The following is a 23,789-nucleotide window of genomic DNA, read 5'->3' as shown; positions in this document are numbered from 1 at the left end:
CCACAGCTTTAGTATAATGCAAACATCATGAGACAAATCGCCATCAAGGTGTATGAAACATGAGCAGCAATGAAAAGCACCCAAAATCCTGTACAAAATCCTGTCCCAGGAGGATGTTTCAAACACGCAGGCAGGTGATACGATGCTGAAAAGTAAAGAGTTGTAGGAGAGCTGGAGACTACAACATGCTGAGCTCGTGGGGTGCAATGCTGAGGGCTTTTAAGTCCCTTAACTTCATCAGCTGGCAAGATGGGACCCATAAGCACCTTTGGAGAGCGAGATTCAAATGGCAAGTGAGCATGACATAACTACAGACCTCCACCACTTCCTGGTAGATAGTCACCAACATTACAGATAACACTAAACAAAAGAACAGATGTCACCACGAGGCGAAGGAGTCCCATATCTGTGTTCGCATGCTGTCACTGTGGAGTCTTGAAGATAGAACTGCACATTCCCCAGGCAATTGCTATTACACTGCTGAGTTAAAAGGGACCCTCCCTAAATTCATCTCAAGCAGCAATTAATCTCCACCTAGACAAAAGAGAATCTAAACATGAAGGGCTTCACCGTCTGAAGGTAAACAATGTTCTTGTAGGCACTTGACCTTTGAGTTGCTTTTGTGTGCGGCATACTTGATTTTTCTGCCTGGCTCTGTCCCTATGGCTGGACAGCCGGCCCCCTTCCCCTCCACTGTCCTGCTGCCTCTGCTTCCTTCACTTTGCTGTTTGTGTTCCCTCTTGAGCTGTGCTGGGTAAACAGTAACACCCTGGCCTGGCTGCAGTTTCCTGCAAACTTCCACTGACCTGGAGAGCTAGACAGCCAGTCTGAGACCAAAGGGAAGGGGCCTTTCCCTCGCCTTGGAGCTGGTGGGGAGCTGATAAGTCCCTAACGTGCTACAGCTCTTGTCTTTCTTCACATATAATGAGCTTTGCAGCCCACAGTAAATTATTCTTTTTAATTATCCTATAGGAATTGATGGCTGCTTATGGGTAAGATTCGTAGGGCATATTACCTTCCCAACTCAGGAGGAACAGATGTGCCAAGCTATAGGGAAATACCCTGTTTTCATAAAGTGTTTCTTTGCTGAGAATTTTTTCACTTGGAGTTCAGTGCTGGTAACTGCAGAGAGGACGGCACCTGCATTTCCCATGCCTCAGCTCTCCAAATTGCAACAGTTGAGTGCAGCTGATTTACACCATCTGGAAGCAGAGATCTTCCTTGAGACTAAGGTTATCAATTTTAAAGAAAAGTGACCCCGTCCCTTTTGTTTCAAGAAGTTCTGTCTCTGGGAGACTTTTTTACAAGGAGTTAACTGATTGCTGATTAACTTAAGGTGGTGAACATGTTTGTAAAGCTGGCAGTGACACTCCCGATGTTCCAGCAGATCATTTTTCCATGCCACAGTCAGTCTGAACTACTTAGGAGTTTCATGAAGGATTCAGTTTTTTGTCTGCACAAACCATAACGAAGGTATCAGCTGACAGTTGATTAGTTCCCTATTCAGTATTTATTCTTTGTCATTTTGTTAAGATCCAAAGCTGAGCCACTTTATATTTGCTTATCTGTTAAGTGAACGCTCCAGCTGCCTGGAAAGTGCTCTTGCTCAGAGCGTCTCCTTCCCAATGCAAGTGGGGTTGGCTTGTTCCTGCTTATGTGGGATTTTAGACCAGCTGGACTAAAGCACAAGCAGGCTGCAGGATGCGTTGGGGTTTCCTCCATTGCTCTGTGTCCTGGTACTCTTTAGCACTTGATGATACTATTTTTGCTTTCGCACAGAGTTTCACAGTTAGGGAGACAAAAAAGCTTTCCTGGCCTCACTGACATGCCCAGGGTTACTTAGTAAGTGCTTGACCTTCACCTGCAACTGCCTTTTCCTTTCATTCCAGTCACTCTCCACTTGATGGCCAAAGTGTAGCCCTCACCTCATGTTTAAACTCTGATGTCAAAACTGTAGCAGTTTAGCCCTGCAAGTAGCTGCCACATTAGCATCTTCACTTTAAGAGTTGCTTCACTAACTCACACAGGTATCCCACCCTGTTTAGGAGCTCCAATATTGAAGGTTGGAATAGGGAGGAAAGGAGGCCTTCGGCAGATAGAGAACTCTCTTTAGGCTAAGGCTATAAACAGGATAAAGCACTGGGATAACACAAATTATAGCCATCTGCTTATTGCACAGGACTCTAAGAAACCTCACTTACTGTAGGAAAGAGAAGGACCCATAAATTATAAACCCTTTTCCTCTTTTTTTTCAAAACAGAGTGAGAATAATGCCCATGAGACCTGACATCCACTAGAGATTAACAATCAATTGCAGCTCAAGCCATCCTCCCCTTTCCCAACCTAATCTTTATAACCCAGAAACTGCCTTTTGCTGTTGTTAATTGCACATCGATTTTAAAACACTATCTAGATTTCAAATACTGGTGGTAGAAGGCTAGATTTATATATTTTGGCTTCCAGTTCAGATTGTAGCTTATGATCTGGGATAGTGTAATTCTAGCTACTGGCTAGACATATGGCAATTCAGGTGCAGACTGCTATTAAAAATCAATTAGGAATGAAATATAGCTTCTGCTACATACACTGTAAATTCATGCGTCCCATTTAGATGTTCTTCAGTAGTTTTGTACCACCATGATGAGTATTTGTCCTATTTACAGATGAAAAAGTAGATTATTTTTAGGTCTGTTGTGAATCTGAAAATGTGGTAGAGGTCAGTCTCAGAGGTAGGGAGAGATGATGGAGGAGAATGGGATTAAATAATTGGTTTCTCTCCCTGAACAGCAAATATTTTTGAGAAATGTTATTCTGTTTTGACTAAGATATTTCAATCATTGCATAATTCAATATTTTCTGACATTTTAGGATTATTTAACTTTTGCCTAGCTGCCTTCTTTTGATTTATGTTACTTTTTAAACAAACAGTGCTATTCTGAAATTACCTCTAAAAATATTGGCACAAATACTTTTAAATCCAGTGCTCCCATCTTTTCAGTCAAAACAATTAGTTAAAATTTGATCCAAATTTGTGAATAGTTTGGTATCAAGAAGCTACTTTTTCCACAGCAAATTTCCTCTTGCCCTATATTCTTGTCTTATCCCCCTGTCACATGGCACATTAGTTGTTCTTCCTTTTTCTCCATAGACCTAGAAATAGATATGAATACACTTCCCCTGACACCTTTTTGCACTCCCAGTGTTTGTTGAAAATACACAAAAATCTACTTTCTCTGCTTTTTCCTATAACAAATAATCCAAGGATCTTCTTTTAATAATCCAGGGTCTTCTTTTAAGTAGAAAGGCGTTTCATCATTTGCACCAGCTTTAAAGTTGGCTATAAAAATATCATCACATTTGATACCTCCAAGTATGGTTTAGCTGGAGAGAGCAAGACTGCAGAGGTATTAAGCAGCATTAATGCTCAGAGACAAACACTTAACACATTTTTGTAATGTGACTCAATAGAAGAATTTAGAATACCTGTTTGGGAAAGTGCATAGAACATTGGATTGACTAAATATTTCCTATTAGTTTTAGGGACTGGAGCAAGCTAGAGTTGTGGTCCAGAGATCAGGTTTCTCAGATCAAGGCTTGATTAGAACCAGTGTCTGCCTAACCAGAAAGTTCAGATGTGTACATGGAAACTTCCTACATGTGAGGAGATTATACATCTAATTTTTTAATTCCAATTAATTTCTCTCACATACTATTTCTTGTAATGCCCTTACTTCAAAGTATATGCTTTTTTGTAGACCACACCAGTCAGAATTAATCAGTGGCATGGCATAAAAGCTGACATGAAAAGACATTACTAGAAATGATAGACATCATCCACATTTCTGGTCTTTATCTTCTGTTTTACTGCCTCATGTTCAGTGCTACTGATCAGTTCCTTGTCACAGCTCCCCATGTGAAGCACACATCTCTTGTACTTGCATAGTGACCCTAGTGCCTTTTGTAAAACATCATCATAACACATGTGACCTTTTTGATACACACAAGGAGCTCCAACCAACATTTGGTCTCATCATGATGAAACATGTGGTACATTTTCTCTGCTAAGAATCCCATTCCCAGTTCTCAGAACTAAAAATCAGCTATCAAAAATACAAAAGGCAATGGTCTCAACCTCTGCCTTTCACCGTTAATTTTTTTGTGAGTGAAACTGGCTTGGGTTGTGGAGCAAAGGAACTCCAACTCTGCACTAGTTCTTTGAAAAGTAATTTCAAGTGACAGCACTTACGTATTTCCATGACATTCCTGAAGCGAAGACTATTGTTATTAGCCAAGAAATGAACATTGATATCCCCAGATGAATGAACCTGTTCCCATATGAGTTACCAGTCATGGTGAAATAAAGACAAAGCAAGTGAGATAAACCAGCTCTGTGTTTTCCTTTGTTAGTGGAGCTGTGGAAGAGCAAATCCAAATCTCACACTCCATGTTCAAACTATTCTGCAGGTCACCAATAAGCACAGCTACATCACTTACTTACATATATACTTCTTACCCAGAAAAATTCAACATAAATAAGCACTTCACCTACTGTTTAATTACAGATCCTCCAGCATGGAATACACAGCTCCCTGCTAGGGTCCAAAGGATGAACATTTGTTTTAAATTGAAAAATGGATCCCCACTGATTTGAAGCAAAAGTCTGTTTGCTAGGAATAGAGTATTGGGAAAGAAGAAAATTTGGAGAGTTTTAGTTTTAGACTCTTTATTGAGAGTAGGCAAAATGGCCAAGGAAGACTTGGAATTTTAAAACTCCGTGTACAGGATTCTTTTCCTCACTAGGTAAAGAAGTTAGAGGAATGTTTTGCCATCTTTTCATGGAGATTTTAGAGCTTTCACAGTTTTGCCAACAGATGAAGGGGGGAGAGAAGCCTGATACAGTAATGCAAGGATTAATGGGATTAATAGATAGTGTTACTGCAGAACACTTCAACTGGGGCTTTCTTCAATCGCCGAGCAACTGCCACAACAGTCTCCCCATATAAAATGAGAGTATGCATTTAGGTGAAAGGATTGGGGCCAGCTGGCCTGACACATTGGTGCTAAACCAATTGGTGGATCACACCATTCAGGCTCTTAAACACAGCCTGGGGCTTTGATTTTTGTCTTTGAGAGGTACCTGATCACAGCTGAGGCTATACGCAGCCTTTACTGGAGATACTCTCGCACCATGCTGCAGAGTCAGACCAATGCATGCTAAACAGAGGGGCTGTAAGACAGGAAGGGTGCTGGCTACTGCTGTGACAGTGTTTTGCCCCTGCAGAGGTACAGGTCATAGAATCACAGAAGGGTTTGGGTTGGAAGGGACCTTAAAGACCATCTAGTTCCACCCCCCTGCCATGGGCAGGGACACCTTCCACCAGCCCAGGTTGCTCCAAGCCCCGTCCAACCTGGCCTTGAACCCTGCCAGGGAGGGGGCAGCCACAGCTTCTCTGGGCAGCCTGTGCCAGGGCCTCACCACCCTCACAGGGAAGAATTTCTTCCTGACATCTAATCTACATCTACTGTCTGTCAGTGTAAACCGTTCCCCCTTGTCCTACCCCTACACCCCCTGATGCAGAGTCCCTCCCCACCTCTCCTGTAGCCCCTTTAAGCACTGGGAGGCCGCTCTAAGCTCTCCCCGGAGCCTTCTCTTCTCCAGCTGAACACCCCCAACTCTCTCAGCCTGTCCTCACAGGGGGGTGCTCCAGCCCCCCGGGCATCTTCACGATTTCCTCTGGACCCGCTCGAGCAGGTCCCTGTCCTTCTGATGCTGAGGGTCTGTCCAGATCTCTCTGGATGGCGCATCCCCTTCCTCCAGCGTGTCGACCACACCACACAGCTCGGTGTCACCGCCGGACTTGCCGCGGGTGCTCTCCGTGCCCCTGGCCGGGTGGCCGCCGAAGCCGCCGCGCAGCGCCGGGCCCGGTGGCGGCGGGGGTCGGGCGCGGCCCCGCCGGGAACTGTCCAGCACAGCCCGGCTGAAGCGGCGGCTCCTCGGCGGCCACCACCGGCTCTGCTCTCCTCGCCCAGCTCCCCCGCCGGCCCCTCGGCTCTGGAGAGCGGGAGGGCTCCCGATGATCTAGAAGTAGCATTGCTGTCTTGATTCGGTAGTGCGTGGAGTTTTTCATGTATTTGCACAGAGACGTTCCATTCTGGGCAATTTCTGGATGAACAGTGGGGTTAGATCCACAAGCAATAAGTATTTTATTTTTTTGCCTCTAAAAAATTCCTTAATATTAAATCAGAAATTAGAGATGAAACATGGCATGAGGATACAAGGGTAGTTCAGGAAGTACTTTAATGTTCTTCATCAAGAAGGACACTTTTCCTCATTATACAACATCAGAGAACAGGTTGCCTACACTATAGGTGTTTCCCTTTTCCAAAGCCCTAAAGTGTTGGCCATTGTTGAAGGCCTCCTACAGATCCATAGCGATGGATGTGTCAGCCCCAGCCAACTGAATTCATTACCAATTTAGCCCATTTGGGAGTAGCTGCGCGTTCTATTGAAAACTGATTTTAATTTCCTCATAGCACATCCATTTTTAAAGTACTGTCAGAATACTGTAGAGCACCATTTTGCAACCTAGATTGTTCACAAACCTTTCCTGTCAGCTATTTCCCAGGCTTTAGGTGAAGCCATTTCCAAAATATAATTGTGTAGAGGCAGGTCCCAAGCCAAGGATAAGTAGGTTGAGGCTATTGTACAGGGTGCACATCCTTTCCTGTCAACAGTATAATCCAAACCAGAAGTGGCTGACTACCTACACTGTGTGGTGTAGTTGCTATTGCATCAGCTGAATGGTATTTGAAACTTTATACCATAAGAATATCAAGTCAAAGCTTTTTAGAAAAATCTTGAAGGTTTCAGGACTTCACAAACATTATTTTAATTTTCTGATGAACATCACTGTATTCATACGATGAAAAATCAGTGAGACTCAGAAGCTTTATTAAGTTAAACTATGTAATTTTTTTATTTATTTCTCTTGTATATGTATATCCTGTCTGATTTATTGTGGCAGATCTGTAGAAAATCCCACAGTTCCCCAAGAGTGTGACCAACTTAATTCACTGTTAGGTTAAACAAATTATTCTTGCCTGAATTTGAATATGGTGGGTCTACATTCCCTTTTTGCATGCCTTCTTCATGTTCAAGAGGTCCTCACTTACAGGAAGAAGCTTTTTTCTTTTAATAGATTTACCTTAACTGCTGTAAACCTTTTGTAACACTTAACTGCTGTGGAATTCAGGGGTGCTGCAGTATAATATCACCTGTGAAAGAAATCCAGAGCACTGAGGCTGCCATGAAGACCAGTGGAGATGATTTATTAACTTCATTTTTACAGATGGAGAAGGGATAAGAAAAGGAATTTTTACAAGATTACACTGGAAACTGCTAAAATAGGGGTAGAAATGGGATATTCCGATTCTTGGTCATTGGCTATAATCCCTATATGACACTGACATTTGCAAACAAGCATGATACAGTGAGCAGACACTATGGGCAATTAGCTGCTCAGATTACAGTGATCTTCTGGTCATTGATCAGTAAAGGAGCAGTTTTGCAAATCAATGTTATTTTCCCTGCAGACTACAGAAATCCATTTGTGGAGATTCACCCGGAACATCCCGAAATAATCTACATTTTAGATGCTAACAGAACGGTTGTTATCCCCTGCCGAGTTACCTTGCCAGATATCAAACCTAAGCTTACCCAGGTAAGTGACTGTTTCAGAGAAACTCAGTCAATTCAGAGGTCTGGGCTGCCAACACAATGAGTAAATATACAAAACAAAATGTATGAAGCTAGGTAAATTTCAGGGAAAAAAAAACCAAAGATACTGAATATCCAGAAGCACAGTCCTGCTCTTCCCATGTATTACTACTGAACTGTGTACAAGAATGTTTTGGGGATTAGGCTGAGTTTATCACATATGTTTCTCATTTTGTGGCTTGATGTTCCCCCATCAATTGGCAAAGATAGATGACAATGCACTATATTTTTTCAAAAGTCTTTGTATAACACCTGGTTATTATCTATCCTCATGAAAGCTTCTCTCTTTTATACCTTGAACCTCCTCAAACAGTTGCCCGTTTTTGCTTGATTTAATAAATTTAAAACAAGTTTCAGCTTTGAGAATAAATGGCTACAGCATCCACCCCTTTGGCAGCAGTTACATCTGAATGTCAAGGTTACAGAACAGTCTGTGGAGGCCAAGGCCATTTTGTATAATAAAAATGGAAATTTAAGGTCTGGGTCTTCCTCAATTGATGGAGATCTAGTCACTTATATAAAGGGCTTTAGAATTGCTCTATAAAGAAGCCTATCATGGAGTGAGGAACAGAACATAGGTCTCCTGGCTCCAATCTTGCCTTTTACCTAATAGGTTATGTGCCTTTCCACTCCCCTGCTAGGCTGCCTGCTTGAGCTGTCCTAATGGGAACCAGAGCTCATCCTCTGCCTTGGCTCTGTTTCCACAGCCTGTCTGGACAGGCTGTGAGAGATGAGCTTGTTCTGCTGGATATGGTGTGATAGCAGAGCACCACAGACAGGCTGATGCTGTGCTGGTAGAGGGATCTGAGAACCTCTGCTCCTCTTTGCTGTTAGATGTCTTAATTGTTGGATGTCTCCTCCTCCTGGGAGACAGGACTTGAAATCACAGAGGCCCGAGACAGTGCTCCAGCTCCTGCTGAGACCAATGGCAAATTTCCAGTAGACGTGCAGAGGGACAGCACTGGACTTATTGCTTTAGCAGATCTCTATTTTTAAGTTTTGTTAGTAGGGATTAAAGGGGGGGTGGGGTGGGGGGGGAATAAGGCTCCTCTCCAGTTATAGCTTATCACTTTAGCCTGGATAAGTGTTATCACCTTCTCCTCCTTGGCTATAAAAATGAAACATCTCATCTTATTTTAGCCTACTTCAACCAAATTCATTGCTGGAGTACTGCTGCTGACTTCAGCACAGACACATGAGCCTAAATGGGGCCTTGGCACCTTGCAAGGTGCAGACCTCCACATTTATCCCCTTATTTATAGGGAGCCCTGCTCTCCCTGCTTGCCAGCTAAATTCTCTCCTGGTAATTTCTTCAAACACAAACTGAAGTCCTTTACCTTGCTGCAAGCCGCTGGTGGAATGAAATCTCCACTGAAATCTCCCTTTTGAATTATGAAGAAAATTGTCCCTAAAAAGATTTTTCCCTTCAAGAAAGAGCAGCCGGATTGCAGGGCAGGGATGTTGTTGTTGAGTGTGGCTCCCCAAAGGAACCCCTCTGAGGCCATGAGCTGGAGAGACATTACTACTCAAAGGAGTAGCTTCGGGAGGCGTGTGTTGGCTTCGGGTGCTGCCAGCCCTGGGCTCCATCTATGGAAAGTCACCGCTTGTTTTACCCTGTCTGGGAATTTCATAGCGCCCTGTGGAGCCAAGGTGGCGGCTTCCTGTGCGAAGAGGAAGCAGGGCGGGAGAGGGGTGGAGGTAAGGATGGGGGAGGAGAGGTGAATAAGGCGATCAGACAAATTTAGAACATCCTCTTCTTCCAAATTTAATCTCCAATAGACAACGAACTTCAAAGGGAGGAAAGCCACTGTGATTTCCTTCAAGCAGCACTGACGCTTTTGGTTTGATTGTTTAAATATATATTTTTGAATATTTTATGAAGATGTTTAATATGTGTGCAGTGTTGAAAAGGGCCTCCTGAGTAGGGTTATTTTTTCTTTCCCCTTCCCACAGCCATCAGGGAGCAGAGCTGCCAAACCATGAAGTTCAGCTTTATCACATTTTATTATTCTTGTAGAAAAAGTACTTTTTTCCACTGTAAATTAAGTTCCTTATGTTACCATTATACTTTAAAATCATTGCACTCTCTGGCCTTTAAATATGTATGGGGAAAGGTACCTCTTGCTAATACTAAACAGCTCCCAGCTAATGCTACATATCATCTTTGTTATTAATAAACCCATGTTAAGACACACAATTCAAACTTTTAATTTTGCTTAACATGATTTTAATTCTGGGCAAAAAAAGCATTTTCAGTCTTGTCAGATCTGTTTACTCACTGATCTGGTTCAGTGTGCATTTGCCATTTACAACTTTGACCTCCATGGGTGTTAAAGCATGATTAAGCCTCAGGTATCAGATCTCTTTCTGTAATTTTTCTGAATTTTCCTAATGGCTTTGAACAGAGATGCCACAGCTTGATTACTTTGAAAGTATTTACATGAAACCCATGTTTCCTATTACTGTCAGAAGAGAACTGCTGTTCCAAAAGCAAGCAACTGTCTTACTGTGCCTCCTTCCCCACAGCAACATCACCAGTCACTGACCCATGGTCAGAATTCCTTTGTCTTTGGTCTGTGCTGAAAATATAATAACAAGTGACCTAAACCAATGCCAACCTGATCAATTTTGTATTCATGTGAGAGGTATGAACATCAGCTCTCAAAGTCGGAAGCTGAAATTTCTTTGGAACAGGAGTATTATTTAAACTGAATCTCGTTTAAGCCACACTGCCATACAAGAGTACAGTTTGTTTGGAGACAGAAAAATAAAATGCATGCTGCATAACAACTACCAATCGGGGAAATTCCCACTTGTAGTCCCCAGTGCAGCCCTTCTCTTGGTTAGCTTCAAAAGCTAAAACAAGGTAGCTCTGAAAAGAAAAATATTAACTTGTGTCATGTTTGAGAAGCCAGTATCTGATAAGAAGGAGGGAGAAGCACTGTGGAAGTGAAGTTAGTTATCATGTGGCAACTGCAGGCAGAGTGAGGTTTGCCCAAATCCTTCATTTTTCAGCTAAAAGTGATCTGAGCACTCCTGCAGCACATCCTCAGTCCTAAAGCGCTTTCCTATGTCCTGCTGCAAAAGTCAGACCTACAGCCTGTGCCTCCATTCACCTGCCTGCAAATAGGCTGAAATGGGTGAATTTCAGTCATCTGCTCTTTTACAGACTCCTGAGCTATTTTTCTGCATTTAATTTCATATATTTCTTGTCTACATTATAATCCAGGATTTTCAAAATTATTGGAAAGTAAATTGCATTTTCTCTAGCAAATAGAGGATTTCCCTGTGTGATAATAATAATAATAATGATAATAAACAACTAATTATTCTCACCACCAAAAGCTAACCTGCTTGACATTGGTGCTGTCCAAGAGTATATTGAGGGTTCATTCTTATTAAATGAATTTTTGCTCTAGTTTATTTTCCACATTCATCTTTTGTATCCTCACTTCTCCCTCATAAGCAGAACTTACAGATACTACTTTTTCCAGAATGTCAGAACATTACAAGTGTTTATGAATTTAGGACAAAAAAAGTCTATGTTACCAAGTCCCCTTCTTTCTGTCATGCTATGATTTACCATCTCAAGTCATCCAGGCTGCTTCTGTGCTCAGTGGAAATCAATAGGCTGCTTTGAAAGTGTCTCATCCCTTTCTGTGATATAGAGACAATCTGATGACTAGCCATAGACCATAGCTTATAGATGACTGCCACCAGGTGAATTACTGACATGAATAAATCTGATCTTTTGAGGTCTAACTTCACACATTTTTAAAGTACTGTGAGATCTCAGGAAAACAGGTGGTAGCATTAGGAGAAGCAAATTCTGTTCTTAAAAACTTTCAAAAATATTACCCTGCAAAATTCATATAGGATAGGCATAATTATTTCCAGTAAAGCAATGAGGAAATAGGACCTACAATGGGTAGCATGGTATCTTGCCTAAGGTCTGAGAGGACTGGGGCTACTGAATCAAAAGCTCCAGTTATGATGTCCAAGTTTTGAATTTCAAAGACAGTCATACCTCAGGGAGGGCTCTTCTATTTGCTTATGTTGATGTTGCTTCAGATATGTGTGGAATGAGACCACCAACCACTCTGAAAGGTCAAATATCTACCCTGCCTCTAAAGCAGAACAGTCTTGGCTGGTTGCCTCTATGGTCTGAGGGGAAAGGGAATGTCTCACAAGCCTTCTATCTGTCTGTTCTCTTTCAGTATCCTCATTCTGTAGATGTGAACTACAAGGGGATGGTGTGGGACCCAAGAAGAGGATTTGTCATCCCCTCTCATTCTTTCGTTTACTCTGGAGTAGTCACATGCACTGCAAATGTCAATGGGAGTGTGTTCACCTCCTATTACCTAACACAGAGATTGGGTGAGTGACTGCTGTGTGCCAAGGAATGAACACAGTGTTTCTATTTCATAGCTAAGCCCTTGGGTATTATTTCTTGGTTAGCCTCAATTATATTTGATATATCTAATTGGTATGTATCTGTAGCAAGTCCAAGCTGGAAGACTAAAAGCAAACTCATTCGTCCCCTTTTTTCCTATTCAATAGAACTTGGATTTGATCCACTCCTGGTTTTGAAAAATTACCAAGTGTTGAGGTGGTACAAAATAAGAGTATTTTATGCAAATCCCCTCAAGGCTTTGTTTGCTTGGATTGAGCTATATTTACATTAAAACAACTGCTGGTTTAGGATAAACCAAACAGTAGCTTTCTTTTTGCTTCTGGTCATTAAACACATAAGATCATGGTATACAAAGCTCATTAAACTGCTAATTCAAACCTTTGCTTTTTTATACAGTTTCTCCTGGTGATTCACTATACCCTTTCCCTTGTATTTACAGTTGAGTTTCAGCTCAGAATTAAAATCTGAACTTGAAGCAACTAAATATTAAATTTTTGAGTGCTGGGGATTTATATGAAGCCAATTATAATTTATTTTTCCTTTGTTTTCAATGTAAGTTCTTTCTTTCCTCATTTATTGTATTTTTGACAGAGGATAGTTTACTGTGACTGCATTCCTATTAAATCATGGCATCCTTCTATACAATTAGCATTCAGCTTTAAACAACAGGGTTGTAAATTTGTATGGCAGCCAAATAAAACTCCTGTAATTCTCTCTCTCTCTCTCTCTCTTTTTCTTCATTGTTGGTGTAATTATTTTTTACTATAATCATGAATGCAAAGCTAAAAAAAACATTAGGTTATCCCTCTCTAGCCCAAAAAGACACAGGCAATACCTTACTCTAGAATGTGTTACTATACAGTGGTCAGATGTGTGGTATGGGACACCATAGGCATGATACAGGCTTCTTTCAGAGTTGATATATTTAGGGCAACAACAAATATATGACCAATATTTGGGGATCCCATTCAGAAAGGAAAGGTAGCTGGTTGTCAGAGAGCAGGAGAAACGTGTTTCATATTTTACAGGAATTAATCCTCTTGCAGATATGCCAGTGTTGAGGCACTCAGAAGGATGAGTCACTTTTGAAAAGTGTTTCTGAGAATGGCTGTGGAGCTGAGGAATGAGGGCTGGAGCCAAACATGGCAAACACAAGAAAAGCAATTAATAAATTACTGTATCCATATATGATCAGTTAGCTTGATCAGATGTTCAGGCGTATATACAACTGACCTAATGTTTCCATGTGTGGGCATTTCCAACGATTTACATAGAAATGACAGAAGAAGGTGAGCTGTTTATTTTGGAAAGGGTGAAAGGAACAGATGTTGGAGAGGCAAGGGGGGTGTGGATTCCATCTTAAATGTCATTGATGTAGAGTGTGCTGTGTGGTTATACCTTTGATTTTTTTCATTTCAGAGGTCAGAGCACAGAACCTGTCTCTGTCAGCAACTCCCAAAGAACTGCTGGTTGGAGAAACTCTCAATTTGAAGTGCACAGCAGAAACCTTCATCAACGGGCGCATTGAGTTTGTATGGACATGTCCTAATGGGAGAGTGAGTTGATGAAAATTCAGTATTCTGCTTTCATGCAGTCCCCTCCTACCCAAAAGAAAGATCTGTTCACAGGGCTGAGTAAACCCTAGCTGCTACTTATTCTGAAATATAGCCAACCATTTGTAAGCCTACAACTGACTGTATTTTTAGTCTGGATGAATCTAAAACTTATCTGACCATACTGAACCTGAAAATTAAACTGGAAATCTCAGGCTAAATATATGTTTGCAAGAAAAGCTAGGAGTGTATGTTTCTTGTTGGGAAGAATAGCTGTCTCATTTCTTCTGGCCTGTTGGTTGATCCCAGCTCACAGTGGCAAGTCTCAAAGGCAGCCATGAAGGTTGCAAATTGTCAATCTGTTCATCCAGCTTGGCATTTGCTAAGTAAGAAAAAGTGAAACAAAAGCCAATTGTATCTGTTGAAATCCCCACCAAAGAATGAAATTTAAATTCTGAGTGTAGGTTCTTGAGCTTTCTGTGGAATGTAATACAAAAATGCCAAATTTGAAGTAGAAACATGTAAGAGACTGAGCATTTGCTCCTATGTACTAAAACCTTTCAGTTCTCCTCAGAAAAAACAGAGGGAAGAAGGGGTACTTTCCATATCAGTTCATTTATCTGCGATACTACTCACGGTTCTATTTGATGCTTGGAATTAAAATTATTGCGCGCTTTTTTTTTCTTCTTTTTACTTCAGCAAAATATACATTTCAAAGAAGCATCTAAGCCTCTTGGAAAAGTGTAGAATGTGATTCCTAAAAAATTGATTATTTTTGACTTATTTTGTTTACTTAAAGAAAGAATGTCTAAATTTGTTTTAGTGAAGAAACTACAGAAAATAGAACATAGAATTTATAGAAGTGCAAGCAATATGGTGTTACTGAATTTCATTTCTAAAACCCCATATGACGGAAGAGATTTGTTTTTTTATGAACCCTCCTTAGATTTCTAATATTATAAATGTAAAATTTCTTGGTCAAATCTCTGGGATCAAAAATACTATCAGAAGTGATAATGCTTTCTAAAATTCTCCAGTAATTTGCACTGGCACTTGGCTGTCATGGTATATTGTATTTCTTTCATATTATATTTCTTTTAGAAAGTAGGAGTTTTTTAAGACAGAAGAATACTGACTGTGACCACCACCAACAAAAAAAAACCAAACCAAAACCCAAAGCACAACTCTGATCCTACAGGTGCTAATGGCAGTTTTGCCCTGAGCTCCCTGGGATTTTGTCGCTGAGGAGGGCTGATCTGTGATGCATCTCCTTATTTACCTGCCTGCCCAGATTTCAGTAGAGAAGTGCCACAGTTCCACTCTGTGTCTCTCTCTTATTAGACTTGATAATGAAAGCTCACACAAGAGCTCTTACTGCTGATTTGTCTTTTATATTATTTATTTCAGTGACAGGAAGATATGATAATTTTGATATAAATCACTGCTTTTCTTTACTGGCAGACTTTGAAAGGATGAACAAAATAATCCAGTTTATGCTGCTTTTTGACCCCTTTTTTTCTGACTTTCAGCACCCTTATCCTAAAAGAACAATGGACCAGAGTGATACGGTCTATAAAGTCGGCAGTAGCTTCAGAATTGAAAATGTCACCATGCAGGATGGAGGCCTGTATGTATGCAAAACACTCAACGTAACAAGGCTGGAGGCCAATGTCACAGTTACAGTATACGGTAAGTTCTGCAGCTAAACCGGAATACCCAAGAAACAAGATTGTTAAGCTTAAAGGATAATGCCACATTATTAAATCTGTTGATATGCAGATGGCATTAGGAAGAATGCCAACTAGTTAAAACTACCATTGATCATCTATGACCTCTAATATATCTATGGGAGAGACAGCACCCAGCACTATGTTTTCAAAGAAACTTTAGGGAGTTGAAGACTGAGACATTTTGGAGGACATGGATTAACTGGGAGCAGAACTGTTTTGAAAAAACTGGCACCAAGCGTTGCTGATGCCCTGGAAAATCTGGCCTGCTGGCATTCACATGGACGAGAGATACCCCAGGCATTTTCACACACTGCTCCAGGGGCAATGCAGATGCATACTCTCTGCTTTAAATATAAAGTCCTTCATTTGGAGACAGACCTTCCTGGCTGCAGCTGAGCTTTGCAGGGGAACTATGGTAACAGATTGTCATTCCCTTTGGTTGTCTGCAGCTTCTGCAGATCTGTATTGCAAAAAAAACAGGGTAGACACAACACAGTTCAAAGATGTGAGCACCGTACTGTGGCAGATCTGCCATTACTTGTCTTCATGTTCATTTCTCTTTCCAGACAAACCTTTCATTAAGGTTTCACATAAGAAAGGGCCTTACTACGAGGTTACATCAGGACGCAAGTCACTGAAACTAGCTGCAAAGGTGGATGCCTTTCCTCATCCAAACGTCACCTGGTGAGTACCATCATCTTAAGCAAAATCACGCATATGCAACTTTCTTCTGGGCTCCTGCCTAGAATAGTTTTTCACTGTTCCTTACCACACAGATAGAAGATGAGAGCTGGGAATGCTCATAGCTGTGGTGTCACAGTTCAGAGAAGATGTGACTCCTTTCTGTGCTGACATATGCTCCATGAAGCTGGCAAGACATCCCTCTTTCCCATGCTGTTTTTCTCTCCTAGTCATGCAGAAAAGGTCCCTACAGGAAAAAATGGGGATTTCACTTACCCTGGACACAGAACAGTTTGGGACATTTAAGTAGAAAGCTATTGAGGAAGGGCTGCCAGTTTAAGACCATTAGTGGTGGTCAGTCTGCAAAGAGGAAGTGCATAATAGAGGGCTGCAGGACACATTCCCAACATGAGACATTGTTTCTCTTCATAACTTTTAAATAATTTCTCCAATTTTGTACCACCAGCAATGTCAGATCCTTGCAGACAATGCAGTGAATCCTCCCAAGCAAACTAAAGGCTCCACCAGAACTGTAACGGATCAGCCTAATAGGAGGAGCAACATGTCAGCAGCTCCTGGAGATGTTAATTTCTCTCTTTACCCTTTCATCTCTTGTCCTCTCTCTTGCTACTTTTTCTATGCTTCATTCTACAGGGGGTCTTTAACAACCCCATCCAACACCTTATACATCTTTAACTGTAAGAAATCCTGTACGACAGCTGGCATTGGTTTGCCTGTCCTGGCAGAGAAGGTGGCTTGGGTGAGTTAGCACCTGCACAGTGCACTTTTCCTTGGCCAGCTGAGTGCCGCTCAGGGGGGCCTGGCAGCAAAAAGTGTTGGTCAGGAATGGACTTGCTGCATTTATTTAGCAGTGAAATAACATGAAATTCTGTAATATTCAGTCAAATCAGTGGAATCGGTGCTACCAGGAGGTATTTTAATTGTTGCTGCTATTTAGAAGATGGAAATGTTTTTGTGAATTGAAGTGGGGACCATCCCCCTTTTCTCTGCCAAGGCTTTGTTCTCGGGGCTCAGCGTGGAGCTGCTTGGTAGCTGCCTGGGACCACCAGAGCTGCCTTCCCTGCATGTTCGAAGCTACAGCTGTTGATGTTGGAGGTCTCTCAGTACAGTTGTTTAAATGACTGTAAAGGAGGTTTCCAGCATTCACAGGCAGTAGGACACATGACTCAGCTTCTCCTTCCACCAAGCCTAAAGCTCTGTGTGTGGCAAAGTCTGGCCTATTTCATAATCATAACCCAAATCTGCATATCGGATTAGCAGTGAAGAGGAGTCTGCTCATGCAGAAGCTACAATCCTACTCTTTAGCTAGTGAAGGTCCAAGGTTGTGAACTCCTCACTGACCTTCCTATCAACTGTAAATTCTTCAGGTCACAGACTTTAACTTTTTCAGAAACAGTAAAGGGTCATATATACATATTGAAAGACAATTCTGCATAATTATTATTATAAAACTGATAACATACATTTTGGCTAACCAATGATTTTCTGTATTTAGTATTGCACATGCAGCATAATTTTGGGGGCATCTAGATGTACATTTCTGATGTACATGAGTTGAGTATGTGAGAGGCATTGTCCATTCAGATCCATTAAAATACCTTTTTCTTGTTTGTTGGATGAAGCCATCCCAAGAACTGCAGATGCTACTCAGTTTTAGTGTGGAAGGATAAAAGGAATGTGTTTCCCTTGCTGTTTCCAAAGCTCTTTATCCACCCTAATATGCGTAACAGTTAGGTTTTCTGAGGGCTAACATGCGTGCATGCACATGATGAACCTTGATGGGACTTTCAAAACAGGTACAGAGATGGCAAACTGATCAAGGATAACCACACTTGCTATGAGCTAGATCCAGTGAAGTACAGACTGGGCATAAGAGACGTGAGACCAAAGCATGCTGGAAACTACACCATCGTCTTGAGCAATGAAATACATGGCCTGTATAAGAACCTCACCATGCAGCTGGTAGTGAGAGGTAAGGACTTGACGTTTATGACTTCTACTGGGTTCTTTCTCATTCTCTGTGGATCCTACTTCACCAGTTAGCAGGAATGGGTGACATCTCCCCATGTTTAGCTGAAAAGAGCTGATACAGCACTCCACATAGATTACCACCTTACTTAGGAACAACTGAAGGTCTACCTCATTTCACCACATTAAATCAAAGCAACAGAATGAAGAGCTGGTGTGAGGAGTTAGTCTGAAACTAGGTCATCTAAAGTTACTTTCCAATGAGATGTTGCACCTCGGAAATAGCCTGCAGGACCTTTGTGTCAGGACAGCGTCTCCACAGAGGGAAGCAGAAATGGCTTGAAAGTGAACAAACTTAACAGGACTTAAATTTTACTGGCAGTTTGGGAGCATATCTAGTAGTGAGGTCTTAGAGCTAGGGGCACAGTTTCCCAAGAGAAGTGATGGAAGTTTTATCCCTTGAGATTAAAAACTAGCTTGGGCAAAGCACTGGAGAACATCTGTTGGGACGGGAAAAGTCCCAATAGGGCTGATGGAAGGAACAGATAAGCTACCCTGTCCTTTATGTCTCTCCATTGTCCTGCTAAAAAATACTTTATCAGTGTGTATTTTATGTGTTCTCATTTATCTGCTGGGAGCACTTGAGAGACAGGTTCATTTTCAGGGGAATCTGGAGAAAACGGAAGTAAATGGTGGTGTGCACTGAAGCAGGTTCTCTTGATATAGAGGGAAAATAGGTACTGGAATCACATTAATATCCCTTGCTGGGATAATGGAAGACAGAGCCACATTGTCTCTTTGCACATCCATTGCCTCTTTTAATCCATTGAATTCGGCAACCGAGATTGAATCATGATGCCAAGTAGGAGTTCAGCAAAAGTTAGTTCTGCTTCCCTTTGTATTTCTTGAGGTTCACTCAGGCAGTGAGATAGATAAAATTATTAAAATAGGTTTGCTTTCTTTTCTGTGGTGAATTTTTTTCTCCTGATCCTCTTTACACCTAAAAAAATTCTCACTTGTCCTGTTTTGTATACTTATGTACTGCTGCACCATGTAACATCCAGCACTTGTGTTTTTCTCATGTCACCTTTCACCTTTCAGAAAGGAATAATGCCTAACAAATGGAGAACTTGTCACTTAGGCATATGTGGCCTATTAAAAAGGCTAAATAAGATACCTTAATACCACCTTAAACATTACATAAACTAATGTGTGATTTAGGAGTAGAGAGAGCTAAAAACATGCTTATGGACAGGTACTGCAGCTCAGCTGACAAGGAGAAATGTTTTAAACTGTGGTAATCTGTTCACTTGAGATTGTTTATCCATACAATGGTTGTGCCCTCTTGTTAAAAGAACAGAAACATTCAAAGGAAGAGAAAATTAAGAATGATAATAAACTATCTTGTCAAGGTAAATATTGGTGTTTGCATGCAAAAAGAATGTTTACTTGAAAAGCAGCCATTCCCCAAATAGGCATATAAAAAACAAACAGACTTTGTTTGTATCAGCAAGATGCTATTTCAGGATTAAACCATCCCATGCTCTTAACTACAGTACAAGCCTTTCATCTTTATTATATGTGCAAGTATGTGGTATTCTGTCTCTCACACACAGTGCATGCCTAGCATGGTGCTCACTGTTAGCTTTTCTGAGAGATCAGCCCAACAAAGACTTCAATCAGAAATAATTATTTAATTGCAAAACCACCATTTCTCAGGAGTCTGCAAAGTCCAGCAGCTGTAGGAATGTTACTGACTGGAGAAGGTGTTGCATGGTGAAACACAGGAAAAATGAACAGCAAAGTGTTTCTTTTCTCATAAAAGAAAGTCATCCCAGAAATCAGAGCAAGCAAAAGACAGTATCTGCCAAAGACTGCCATTGTTTTCTAGGTAAAGGCTGAAAACAATGAGGATATTTGCCTTGACTGTAAACAGGACTAACACAAAACACCTAGGAAATCTCTCTTGCCTTTGCCAGACTCTTCTCTACAGCACTTACCTGACATGCTGAAAGTGAAGCACTCAGCCCTAGGAGAGGGTCATTCTGCTGAGATGCATGTGGGTATAGACCAAAAAATGCAAATTTTGCTCTTGAAGCTTATCCAACAGCAGCAAACTGCCTTTTTTTCTTGTGCTTTCAGTTATAGTAGAGGGACTGCTTTTTAAGATCTGGGCATCATTTTCTTTACTTTCAAAAGAAATTCTGAAGCTCCAAACTGAATGCAGATGTGAATTTTTCCCTTAACTCCCCAACAAATAACCTGACACTTTATCTCCAGTCATCATGACTGATACCCTGGTATCGCACCTGAATAGATTAAATTGCTTGGAGTTTCAGCAGACGCTTAGACATGGAGAAGGAAACCAAAACACACTTTTAGCCATTTTATGCAGGGATTACCTTGTCCACAACTGAAACACAACCACCTCTGAGCTGGGAGGGGTGATTAATGTCTTTGCTTAGAACCATAGGCAGTCTGCAATTACTGAAGCTGGAATTTGAACACAGGGATTAGCAGACTTGATGGAAAAAATCCTCTTGGGCTTGCAAGTGAACACAGTGGTAGGAGCATCAGTTTTGTATCATGTCTAAAATGTGGAGCCTGCAGCAATTCAGTACCCGATAAGCCTCATGCTGAGTATATAACCATGTACCAGCTCCCTATTACCCAGCAGTAACATCTCTTTCTGAGTAACAGCATTGCTCCTCAAAAGCCAGGGCCAGTCTTTTAAATTTCAGAGCTGCATCTGTGAAAGTGAGAGAGTTCTGATCTACACTATTAAACAGAAGATGGAAAATTATTTAAATAGGCTTCTGAATGAAAAGATAAATGTCATTTGCATATGTTTACTCTTGCTGCAAGGGGACACTGCATTGAAGAAATTATAAGTAAGCATACAGCCCCCTCTCCTGTGAGTCTCTTCAAAATATTACATCATTAATGTTCCTGAGCATCACAGATAGTATAACTGGCAGTCATCATGCTGTGACAAACCCACCAACTGCAAATTTGAACTAGATGTAGAAGAAGTTTAAAGTTAATATTGTTGTGAACTGTTGTTCACAAACAAAGTATAAATAGCAGCAGGACTCATTCATCAAATTACACTGTATTAATTTTTGCAGTGTGTTTTATTCAATAATAATGGCAGAAGAAGAGAACCTTTTTAGCAGGATGAGAACAAGATAAGAATTTACCTACTTGAGCCCTGCGGGACTGGAGCTTATATGCAGCGTATCTCCTGACCTGTTAGAAGACCAGCACTGCTGCAGGCTTTCCTTGGAGTCACCTCCCATATACTTAGTTGGTAGCAATCACAGTAGTTCTGACATAAAACATACGCTGTATGGGCAAGGTATTCCACTCCATGGTAATTAGTCAAATATTAGATATTTTCCCCCCCTCCCCCAAGCTTGATATGGCCATAAAACTGATGAGTATCTGCAGAGTGCAGAGGTATCAGTTGTCTCACCTCCACAGAAGCAGGAAGGAGAAAAATGGGCAAATAGCTCCCAGAGCTGCAGGGTGGGAACTGATAGCAATGTCGGCCCGAGGCAAGGACCGGGTTGACAATATGCAGGAAGGAGCATGCTGCCTGGCCTGGAGGAGAATCACGATGCTATTCAAAAAATGTCTCTTTAAGAAGTGGCTTAGCTGTGCCTCTGGTCACCCGTGCTCCCACTGCAGCTGGAATTTAATCTTGCAGGAGCACATATCTCCCTTGTGGAGTCACCTTGGCTCATGGTAGGACTCAAGTCCCCAGGAGGTAGCTGATTGCATTTTCAAAACACTCCTTCTTTACATATTTACACATCAAACACTGTCCAAGAAGCGGCGGGTTGCTGTGGTTTTGTTTTGTTTGATTAAATTCTTATTGAGAAAAGCTTCAAGAAAATAATGTCCTGAAGAATTTGGAGGGGAGGGAGCAAGGAGAAGGAACAATCCTAGCAAACAGCTGGTGGCTGCACATCTGAGCCAGCCAAGAAGGAGAAATGTGGGAGAAAAGAGTTATTCCAGGCTGGAGTACAAAGCAGTTTCAGAAAAAAACATAAATAAAACCCCTCAAATCTATTTATGGCCAAGCAGGCTGCATTTCATTCTCACCCTTGTACAAGTCATGTATCAGGGTTCTTGCTGAGCCCTTATGGAGCAGTCAGCGTGCTCTGACCACCACGTTGTGAGTGAAGATTGTATTGAAGCATAAATTAATTCAAAAATGGGATGAATAATCTCCTTCACCACTTTGCCTTTCTTCTTTGTCCTAAAGTTTCTCTCCTGTGCTCTCTCAAGACTCTTACAGTAAATATTGTTTGGGGTTCCAGCCGCTCTAGTCAATTGAAATTACATTCCCTCATAGGCTTCTTGATCCCCCAAGCTCTTGTGTTGTATCTATTAGAAATGCAGGATTAAGTGCTAGAAATAGCCTCTACCATAAGCAGTAGTAATTCACAGGCTCCCTATGAATTCCCTCTCTCCTGGGCAAGGACTGGAATGAAAGGGGTGCATGGAGAATTCACGTGTGCATTGCTATGTGCTCCTTGTTATGTCAGCAAGATGACTGGCTATACCTCTGTTTGTTACTAGGGAGGATTAGCTCCAGAGCACTTAACGATGCATATGTTGCCCTACTCTGTAGTCAGGCCAGCTCTTCATATTTGGTTTAAAATCAAAGGCAAGGGGAGCTCTGTGCCTGACCTACTTTGGCTTGCAAGGGATGAGTTGACATTGAAGGAGGCCCCAGTGATCTCCATAAAAGTTAATAAATATGTGGTGATCATGTTAACAATACCTCATCACCTCAACCAGACCCAGAAAGAGTCTGAAGAGGGAAATGAGCCTTCAGGATGAGGCGGATATATTTGGGCTGTGCCAGTTCAGAGAAAAAGTGCTCTCAGAGTGATGGATCTCAATTAAAGCCAGTTGAAGACAGAGAGGAGACTCCCACAGTCTGTTGTGCATGGAAGGGCCACTGAAATCTCTAAGTTGGACATGGTTGCACTGTGAGAAACATTAATTTATTTGGATTATTAGTGCAACCCAACTGATGCCTAGGCTAAAGGACTGAGCCAGATATGAGAAGTGGGGCTATGTAAAATGATCTACCTTCACCTTGCCTGCATGCTTCAGTATCCTGCCAGGACTGGTTTTCCTTTGTGTATCATATCCATCTTCTGTGTAGCTTCTTGAAGGATGACCCATTCAGGAAAACTCAAAATAGAAGATCTAGTTTTCCACCTCCTGGGCCAGCCAAGCAAACTGGAAACCCCAAAATAAAACAGTCTGTCTCCATCCAACCGCTGCTCCAATATGTTCCTCCCCAGGCCCATTGCTTTGTTATCCTCCTGGGTACTAGCAGCAATGGTTGTGGCCAGTGTTTGGGTGGGTGGGATGCTCAGCTGAGAAGAGCAAGGGCAAAGAGATACAGGGCTCCAGTCTATCTCTCAAGTCTCATTTATCAGACACAGGCGAGAGAGAAACAACAGACTTCTGGAAGATAATTGAAAGAAAAGAAAGCAATACAAACAGATTGCAGTGGGTCTTTCCGGCATACTAATTATTAGCAAATTATAAAGAATTCTCTCACTGACATCATGCAAACCCTGCACACTTGCAGCTTTGCAGTCCAGTCTCCACTCAGCCTC

The 23,789-nt window shown here is 41.6% G+C and overlaps 1 protein-coding gene across 3 annotated transcripts in view; it reads left to right on the top strand.

Annotated features, from left to right (window-relative positions):
- LOC141964428 (vascular endothelial growth factor receptor kdr-like) overlaps positions 1-23,789 on the top strand; it is a 141,379-nt gene that overhangs the window by 49,598 nt on the left and 67,992 nt on the right. For all 3 annotated transcript variants that reach the window (XM_074914786.1, XM_074914785.1, XM_074914781.1), the window contains exons 4-9: positions 7,594-7,721; positions 11,995-12,154; positions 13,611-13,747; positions 15,274-15,433; positions 16,041-16,158; positions 17,973-18,148. In XM_074914786.1, the coding sequence (XP_074770887.1) occupies positions 7,594-7,721; positions 11,995-12,154; positions 13,611-13,747; positions 15,274-15,433; positions 16,041-16,158; positions 17,973-18,148 (879 nt within the window). The remainder of the gene's footprint in view (positions 1-7,593; positions 7,722-11,994; positions 12,155-13,610; positions 13,748-15,273; positions 15,434-16,040; positions 16,159-17,972; positions 18,149-23,789) is intronic.

Source organism: Athene noctua, chromosome 11 (genome assembly GCF_965140245.1).
Source record: "Athene noctua chromosome 11, bAthNoc1.hap1.1, whole genome shotgun sequence".
In the NCBI taxonomy this organism is placed as follows: Eukaryota; Metazoa; Chordata; class Aves; order Strigiformes; family Strigidae; genus Athene; species Athene noctua.
This window is presented reverse-complemented; position numbering and strand designations above follow the sequence as displayed.